Consider the following 9816-nt stretch of genomic DNA (forward strand, 5'->3'; position numbering starts at 1 on the left):
ACACGTGACTACGGCCACAATGAACATGTGTTTGCATCATAAAAAATAGTCTAGCACTAAACAATGAAATCGAAAAATCGTAAAATACAACCGTAAATACACGGCGTTCGTGTTGCATTTCAATATCAACAGGTGCGTCTCTCATACGCATGAGCGAAATCGTTTGGCCATTGTAACCATGGAGTATGTTAAATCACAAACAATCAAAGCGAAAAATTCCCAAACAAGTCACATACCCATTGCCGACATTGCTCAGCAGCGTGCCTTTAGATTTTACTATCATGGATATCTCCACGAAGCCAGTGTTTTCGTTTTCATTGAATTATAAAATATTTGAAAAGTTAGTGACATGCGGAAAGTACGACGGTATCCATTCGTGTCTCACGATGGTAACCACCGCGGATAAGGTAGGTATCACATCTTCAACCGTCGGCCATGGATCATTTAGTGTGAGTGGTGCCTTCATAAATGAAGTGCCCCCAAAATGGACGGTATGCAAAAAGTAGTTCTCATTCAACAATCCTTATAAGCGCCGCTCCCGCATCGTTCGATTAATCGCTCCAACCTGTCACGATCGTGTCGATCGACGAGCGATGAACTTGAAACCGTTCGCTCAAACGTTTCGCTTTCGATTTACGTACCTCGCACCGCCAGATCCTAATACACACGCCGCACAAACGATACGGGCTGCAAAACTCCAAACTTTCGATTTCGGAAATCAAAAATGACTTTGCACTGCTCAACATGAACTTTCCGATACGGGCCATCGTGGCCGGACGTTTGAAGAAGGACGACGAACGTGACATTCTGGTGATTGGAAGTCCTTCACACGTTTTAGGTGGGTCAGCACGTGCGCCGCGTTTGGGGCATTGGGTTGATCCGCATTTTCTCTCCTTCCCCCCGTAGCGTACCATGTGGATGAAAACTGTAACATGTTCCAACGAGACTTTCACGAGGGCGTTCGATCGGCAACGATCGGATCCTATGCTGGTCGGCCGGGCAACACCTTGATTGTTGGTGGAAACGGTATTTGTTCGTCCCGATGGTGCAATGAATAAAAAAACGCTACTAATTATGCCGACAATTTCTTAGCCGTTGTCCGAGGCTACGACCAGGACGGGAACGAAGTGTTTTGGTTGATAACGGCCGGCAGCGTCGTATCAGTGCTGCTAATCGACATCGATAAGGATGACCAAAACGAGGTAGGACAGATAACTGTCAGCCGCATTCTTTGCCAGTCCGGCAAACAACGTTTTGGCCCTCGATCAAACGTCGATATCGGCGGCATCTGTGAGCTATCATCACCCCCTGTCTAATGTCGTTATCGTTCCCAGCTCGTGATTGGCACGGATGATGGATGCATTCGGATCTACAAGCAGGAAATGCTTCTGCACGAGTTCGCCGAGGGCAACGAGATCCAAAATCTGGTTGCACTTCGGCCGGGGCAATTTATGTACAGCGTGAAAAATGGTACGATCGGAGTGTTTGAGGAAAATCTGCGCCAGTGGCGCATCAAGTCGAAGACGCGGGCCACGGCGATGGCTACGTACGATATTTTGGGCTGCGAAAGCAGGCAGATGATCGTCGGTTGGAAGAGCGGCAAGGTGGACGTCCGGGATCCGCGTGGCGGTAATGTGTGGTTTAAGATGAAGATGAACGACTTCGTGTGCGGGATGGCGTGCAACGACTACCGGGGAATCGGAATACTGGATCTCGTCATCGTTACCGCCGACGGAGAAAGTAAGAACTATGCGGACCCCGTAGAAACCCGTTTAATGTTACCGTTTGCTTTCCTTTTGTTTACTACATGGATTAAGTACGAGGCTACACAACGCCAAGCGTTAATATGCTGACGCTGCACAACATTGCCGACGAGGAGATGAACAGTTTGCTGACGCAGAAGCAAAAACTTCTGCTCGAACTGAAGCACTACGAAAATAACATCAAGTACAACAAAGAGATACTTGGCAGCACGAGCGAAAGCAATCTGGTGCAGAGTGTTCCGGACAATGTTGGGATCATACCTTCGAACACGCGCCTCCAGATCGGCATCTCGACCAGCTACGGTAGCAGCGATATGAATATTGACATCACGGTGTCGACGAACAATTCCACCACGATCCGGGCGGTGCTGATCTTTGCCGATCAACTGTTCAAAGAGGAAACACTGATCGCACACCTGACGAAGGATGTGTCGCGGATACTGATACCGCTGAAAACCGTCAAGGACAATGCGCAGGACATCCACATCAAGGCATTCGTCGGGTACCCGAACAGTGTGCAGTTTCACGTGTTCGAACTCACCCGCCAGTTGCCCAAGTTTGCGATGTACACCATTCCTCACAATCTAACGGGATCACCGAAAAGTATCTGTAAGTCACGCTGTCCTCCTGCGGTAGACCCGTTATTTTAGCACATCCAGGAGTTGTGAAAATTTTATTATTTTATATCGAATCATTCACTTTAGAGCTCGTTGCTGACTGCAATGACCGGCTGACTCTCCAGAAACAAAAAGTCCCTTATCTCAACCTTTAAAAAAAGCGGCATCATTCGAGCAAACTCACATTTCTTGGTGCTAGTGCCACGCTCACAGTGACCGTAGTCTGCCCGTAGGCGACCGTAAATCTTAAGTAAACGAAAAATGCAAATACCCCACCCGAATACGGCGGTGGTTCACATAACAAAAAGTGCAAGAACATGTTTCGAACAAGTTTACTCTGCTCGCGGGACCTTTTTTTTCGGACCGTTTGTATGCATACGGAGGGATTGGTTTTCGCACTGTCGTGGCCCGTTTTTGGAGAGTATGGTGTGGCTCTACCCACCCGTACACGATCGCCCACCCGAAAGGGAACGATCCGATGCAGCTTTCTTACCGGCACCGGTTTATCCTTTTCTCCGCTCCGCACGATTCAGCCTACATAAACAGCCTGCCCAAACCGAAGCCCGTTGGCCCGGGGGAGTGTTACGTCGAGTTTCGGATCACGGAACGTCTGAAGCGCCTTTGCATCTGGGTCAACCAGGTAGGGTGGTGCCCACTGATTGCAATTTGCACCGTCTGAAGTTGCACCTAATGCGTTGATTTGATACCATCCTCCGCCAGAACTTCCTGCTTCCGTCCGACATCGAGTATGTGACAGCAGACGCGGACGCCACGGAGCTGCACCTCAACCTCATCAGCCTCCGCACGGGCAAGAGCGTGTGGCTGCACTTTAGCTACGACGGCAAGACACGCTTCTACACCGAGGACATCGGTCTCGCCGGTGACCTCGTACAGTCGTTGGCGCAGTTTCTGAACACGGACAGCCTGAACGTAAGTGCATGATGAATGGACTAATTGTGCTCGAGTGCCGTTCTGGCGCAGAAATTGGAGTAAGTGGCCCGGCAGTAAAGTTGATTCCCTTCCGTCCCACAGTCCGTCGCCTGCTTCCCGGTCGTGTACGAAGAAATTAAAGAGCTCTTCGGCAAGCTGCGTGGTCTGCAGGAAACGGAGAAGCAGATCAACTCGGAGATCGTGGAACATGTGAACCAAATCAAGAGCCATCTCATACGGGCCGAAGATGCACGGTACTACAATGGGTGAGTTGCTGGCCGCTGGAGTGTGAATTTTTAGCAGAAAAAACCTTCGAGGAAAGAGCGCGCCCCGGTAACCGATAGCGTCATCGACGGAACTTCACAGTCCCACCATTTGCCGTTTCTCGTTGTTGTCGTTGCCCGTTGTTTGCGATGATGTCATGATCCTGAAAAATGTCTGACGACTCCAGTCCGGGGCCACTTCGTTCCGCGCTGGACCTTCTTCTTTTCGCAACTGCATTCATACCGGTTTACCACCTCTCCGATCGTAGGGAGGACGTCATCAAGCATCACAACGGCATGATGGCTACCAACGAAGATCTGGTGAAGAGCTACAAAATCCGCCTGGCCAACACGAACGAAATACAGCAAACGCTGAAGCGCATCCACGGAATTCTGTACAACGCGTCAAGGTTGAGAGGTAAGACAGACTCACGGCTTTACGAGGCACAGTGGACAGACACCCTAACGCACTTTTTGGAGGTGTTTTAACACCTCATTGTCACGTGAATGGAAAGGTGGCATGTGCCGATACGATGATGAAAAAAAACGTCAATGAACGATGAAACCATAAACAACCGTTTTACTCTTCCGTCCGAGCCGAATGGTCCGCGCAACCGCAACTCCGAACTGGAGACTGACTGTCGTGAAACGACTTCATGGGCATGAATAATTCAAGCCCGCGCCGTAGCATTCCACCCGCGAACAAACGGTCGTTTGTTACGAGTTAGGGTTGAAGAAGTAACTACGGGCGTCGAGTGGACCAATCAACCAGAGTCACTGGACTCTGGTTGCTTAAGTGCTCAACTGTCCCGGTGGATGATACTCTCTAAGAAATGCCGTGACTAATCAAATTTCGCGTAAGATTGGACCCAAACTGACTTTCCCGTAGCGGTAGACTGATGGACTGCAAACTTTAATGGCCGCGGGAATTGAAATGATCTTTCTTCGGCCTTCGGCTTTCCCCCAACAAACAAACGGTGCCATCCGCGAGGGGTTTAAACAACAGAAGGCAAGAGTCCCACGCAACGGTGTCACGCCGGATGGAACCGTCATTCGGAACCTTCGATCGCTTAAGTCAAAATGCACCACCTACATTCCATTCGAGGCTCCGTTTCGTCACTCACGTTCAGTGTTTTATTGACGATTTGCTTAAAAAACTCCACCGGGTCAGAAGTGTAGTATGTCGATTCAAGTGGCCATTTATTCTCTCTCCCTTCTGCTCCCTACAGCTGGCACCTTCGCCGCGGGAATGATCGGCAGGTTCAAGGAAGCACTTAAGACGAACAACATCGACGCGGTACTTAAGATCATTGAGCTGGGTGAAATGTAAAGCCGGGCGCCTGTGGTCCGTTAGTACAAAAAAATCACCCACCAACGGGCGATCGTTAAGCACCAGTCCTCATGGTCGGGGCAGCTACTCTTGGGTTGATGAAGTATAAATTGTTGGCGGTTCATAGTGGCCACTATTAACCAACGAACGGATGCGTTTTCGCTGGCAAAGATCGGTAATCGATCGAACGCATTAATCGATCTCGGAGGTGGCGACTCGGAAGTATCCTGCCCACGGTCCACATCCGACATCGGAGCTCCACGGACCAGAGATCCACGTCCTACGCGCCTTACGCGAACTGCACGAATGGAAGAGCTTTCGCACGACAAATAAATCAGTGTCGTGTAGTCGGTTTTAGTCGCAGCCACCACGGAGACACCACGATGGCGGTCTGTTAGTCATTAGTACTCTATAACGGTTCGCCATAAAACACCACCTACGTGATCGACGATCGTGCCGAATGACTTCATAGCCCTGGTAGGGCCTAAAACACACGTTTGTAGAGCATTACCAGACGCTGTTCCTGCACTCCAGCGACTAGGGAAGGCCCTTGTCAAACGAGAATCACGTTTTGCATGTGCAACTCCTAATTGTCGATAATCAGCCAAGTACCCTGGGACCGATGGGAGATTCCCATATGGGTGGTAAGGAAAACGATTGCCAACAGTACCACGAACGCCACGTACCACTTCAGAAAGGCTGCCAAGTCTCGTGACCAAACTCAGGCCCACTCATCACGGTCGCGCAATATCTCCAAAACGAGCCTACCCGGGGCCGGCCACCGCGAGAAACAGGTTTTTGACGCAATGGAAGTTGCCGGGTATTCGAGTGGAACTATAAAAATAACAAAACACCAAAATGCCGGCCACCAACCTGAACCCCGGCCGTGTACGTAGAGCCGTAGAGTCACTGTTGGAGCCTGCGGAGTTAAGAAGAGAGTCAAACCAGGTCCCAGGGTACGAGCTTCGCGTGTTTGGCGAAGACGTTGGCGTTCGACAAACTCGTCAGGGTCAGGCTTTTGTGCAGCCCGCGGCGAGAATCGCGAAAGGTTCACCCATACACTGCCACGTCCTGCGGAATGGATTCCCTTCTAGGGTGCATCTCGGAGGGACTACTTTTTGCCAGACGATGCACCGAACACGCGAACCATCGGCGCAAATTATGCGGCCTGTCGAACGGAATCGGATAAATAAAAAAACACATAATTAATAGTCTGGCTGAAAAACGACGAATGAAGGCAATCGTTTAGAGGGAAAATGAGAGGAAACGAATGATTTTTGACGAATGGCAAAAATATAGTCCGGCATGGATTTCGACATACATCTCAGTGACCATAAAACAGCCGGGGAAAATTGTTTCTTCACAAGCAATCTAGTTACCATTGCAATGTGGTAGTTGAAAGAAGATAGTTTTAGCGTGTTTAATACTGCATTACAGCCCAGTTTTTCAACAATAAATAAAATAATTAATAATTTTTCGGCGTTGAGAGTACTCGTCTGCTCGTGTTTGTATAAAACCTGTAAGTAGTTTATATCATTTGAAAAATACATATCGGTGGCATTCATTAGAATGATAAATTAATTCCAAACATCAAACAATGAATTGGAGTCAAACATTAAAGTAGATTTTAAATATTTAATTCCGGGCCATTTCGTGGCAATAAATTCACTAGAACAGAGAGACGCTTCATCACTGATTAAATCAAGCACTAAAGAGTGCTGTCAATTTCGTACCCATGTGCTTTCGTTCACTAATGCCCGACGGGTTATTAGGCTGGCCGCTTCATCAGCATATCCATTCGTGTTCCCAGCACGTAGATTGCGCGTCAGTCGTAAAGATTCCAAGGCCAGCATTCGTGCCAGAATAGATGCAATTGCAGTGATAAGCAACCAGATAGACGGGGCCACGCCTTCCCTAATCCACCAAACACCACACTTCGAGCACGATAATGATAAAGTCGCGTGTAAACCCGCGAACTACACACGGGAACCTAACTGACATGCATTTGTATGTAATTTTTTCCTGCCGTTGCTCAACAAATACTCTTTAGACTCGAAAAGAGTGATGTTACTTGCACTTCTCGGTCGAAGCGGTGATTCGACACATTGACCAACAAGGAACTGCAGGCGAACGAATATTCGTGGTCAGTAGTGGTGTCCGCGTGCCGTCCGATTGTCGTTCGAGTGACCTGCACACGCTAGAGGTTATGTTTGTCAATTGAAGTTTTCTGTTTTCGGCGTGTTCCAGTGGCCAGTTTCTGTGTCTCGGGCGACGTATAAATTGTCTACTAACCCGACGGAACCAACTTCGCAGCTTGCTTGATTGGAAAAGAAATAATTCAATTTACACATTCCTGCATAGTCGGACACATTGCTTGCTCCGACAAGTTCTCCGACACTGACCAGGCGAGCGTGCCCCAAGTAGGTAAGCCCCAACTACAGCGGTCCAACAATCTTTATTGGCTCACACAAATATAAAAAAAATAACATTGAACCGATAAAATATTATCTAACATTCCTTATCGCCATCACGCCTTTCGCGTGTTGACCATTTTCACGCACATTCTGGGCCGCGCTGGGCATCAATAAATAAATTTGAACAAATATTGATTCAGCTAGTAGCAAGCCATGGCGGCTGACCCTCGGCCTTACATCATAGGATGGAAACAGAACCACTTGTGTCGCGCCCTGCTCAAGAGGAACAACACTGTTAACACATTTGCACAACAATCAGCGGGGCCAGATAGTTGCGTTCGGCCACTCAACAGCGAGCTATCATTATACCGTGATTTAATGGCCACCGTAAAACGGCTACTGCCGCTGCATTGTACTTCCAATTACCTTACACTTCAAACGCGGTGTGCGCCCGGTATAGTAGATGGAAACGATCGCGATCTGATTGATTGGGCCCCTGTAAGCGCTTCTCGAAATCAAGTAGCCTTCTCGAACAGGATTAGACATGCAACATATAGGGCAATAAATAACGGTGAATAATGTATCACGCCGTCGTGTCGAGCGCCGACAATTAGGTCGTTTTGGTTTTTGCTTAATTGAATCCTAAAATATGCTGTCGATTCATCAGGCTTGGCGTGACGGACCATTTTCGAATGGTTGTTTGTTTTCCTTGTTTTTCTATTGTCACCGACTGAGAATCTTAAGTGGGTTTTGCTTGAAATAGCACCGCTGGTTCATTCTATGCCGGGCCGCACACGCAATCCGAAAGACCGAAGTGGTGACATTGCCCAGCTATTTCGAAGTGATCTCATACGGTGATCATCGGAACCGCAACCGAAATAACATCCGACAGCACCTTAGATGGGTGGGTGAAATGATTGCCATCCGCCGCCAAAGGCGGTCATTTCGCGGGGACACTCTGCATGGATTTTGTAGCCAGTCCGCACTGCCCGAGGCAATATTTCTTCCGAATGAGATTTGAGCCACGGTATCGATGTGGCGCTCGCCATCGAGTATGGGCACTGTGCGATCGAGTTCTACAAATCTGGCCCCAAATCCGAAAGCAGGCGTAGGCCGTGACGGTAGCGTAGGTGGCCCAGCATCGGAGTTGCAGCTCCGACTTGCGAAGGTGGTTCTACTCGGAGCCGGTTCCGAAGCCATATGGGCAACGAGGACAAAAAGAGAGAGACAGTGTGCGATGGAGAGCCGTCCTTAATCGGCCTGTCGCCCCCGTCATCTCAGGACCATCAGCCGAATGTGCGAACGCCCGGGAGTGAATCACTGTTTCCGATGAGCGGTTTCTTTCTAAATTTGGTATACGGGGCATACGGCCCGAGAAAGCATGTAGACGCGATGAGGCCTATTTATGCTGCATCGAAGAAAAAAAAACGGATCTTTCTGTCTCGTTCCACCCAAAAACGGTTGTTGATAGTGATCCACAGCCTCCACGACTGATCAAAGCTTACGCAATGGAGTTAAATATAGCTACATTGTTCGTAAAGTCTGCGGTTTCCCGGAGGAATCGCTGCAAGAGATCGAATGCGATCGATGCTGACCGGGTCGGGTATCCCGCTGGCTGGCGCTGAGCTCTAGTTGATCGGTAATGGTGCAACGGGTTTCTTTTCGGCCGCGGGGACAACGCAACACCGTAAATCCTTCGCGGCCACTTCTTCCGCGGGTTTCGGACTTTCGCTCCGCCAACGACGCCGTCTGTACACGTAGGCGTACCAATACGCCCTTACGGAGCCAACATCGCCTCCCGATGTCGCGCCAGTACGGTCCGCCGAGACCTTCGCCGGATCGTGGGCCGTACCCGTCGTCAGTCAGTCGGTCGTCGGCGGTTCATAATATTTAATTCATGGAACGAGCCTGCGCTGCGCTCAGTCACATCGTGTCCGCCGAACAGCAAACAGTGTGCCAGCAGCAGCAACAAGTGATCTCCCGACCCGCGAGCGTTGCGTAAACGGCTTAAGCCCCCCACAGTGTCTCTCTCTCGCTCCCGCGAGATAGCTCTCTCCTGCAACCGGCACGCACACCATCAATAGAACCGTGAGGTGTTCGTTCGGCGGTTGGCATCTTTTAGTTCGTTCGCGCAACCCGTTTTGAGCGCAGTGCGGCTGCGGTGTAGTGTCTCCCCCGAGTACGTGGAGGTGTTTTTTTTTTCTACTGTTGAATCCCCGTGAATTACCTCATCAATCTCTGTGCGTGCGCGGTCCGTGTGCTCTCGGGCGGTGTTGGCGCAAAGTGTGTCGCGGCGCACGCGGCGAACCAGATGGTTTTAGAATCGTGTATAATTTGATAAGTGGCCATCGCCGACCCATCCCGCGGCCTGATAGTGGTTCGGAGGGGTGTGAAAAAAGTGCGTGCGAAAAATATCGCCGCCCATCGAATATTATTAAAGGGCGCCCGAAAAGTGAGGTTCAATAGAACTGTAGTGTAGCGTGTTTTAAAGCAAGCACC

General features: G+C 49.7%; 1 protein-coding gene across 1 annotated transcript; it reads left to right on the top strand.

The window, feature by feature from the left end:
• The first annotated feature begins 281 nt into the window (after positions 1–281).
• On the top strand, positions 282–4903 carry LOC131210995 (Bardet-Biedl syndrome 2 protein homolog). Its single transcript, XM_058204330.1, has 11 exons — positions 282–407; positions 655–838; positions 907–1026; positions 1093–1202; positions 1335–1740; positions 1818–2372; positions 2914–3020; positions 3101–3310; positions 3413–3576; positions 3843–3991; positions 4803–4903. The coding sequence occupies exons 1-11, from the start codon at positions 282–284 to the stop codon at positions 4901–4903; spliced, it is 2232 nt and encodes a 743-aa protein (XP_058060313.1).
• Positions 4904–9816: the final 4913 nt, after the last annotated feature.

The sequence above is a fragment of the Anopheles bellator genome, chromosome 2 (assembly GCF_943735745.2).
Source record: "Anopheles bellator chromosome 2, idAnoBellAS_SP24_06.2, whole genome shotgun sequence".
Classification (NCBI taxonomy): domain Eukaryota; kingdom Metazoa; phylum Arthropoda; class Insecta; order Diptera; family Culicidae; genus Anopheles; species Anopheles bellator.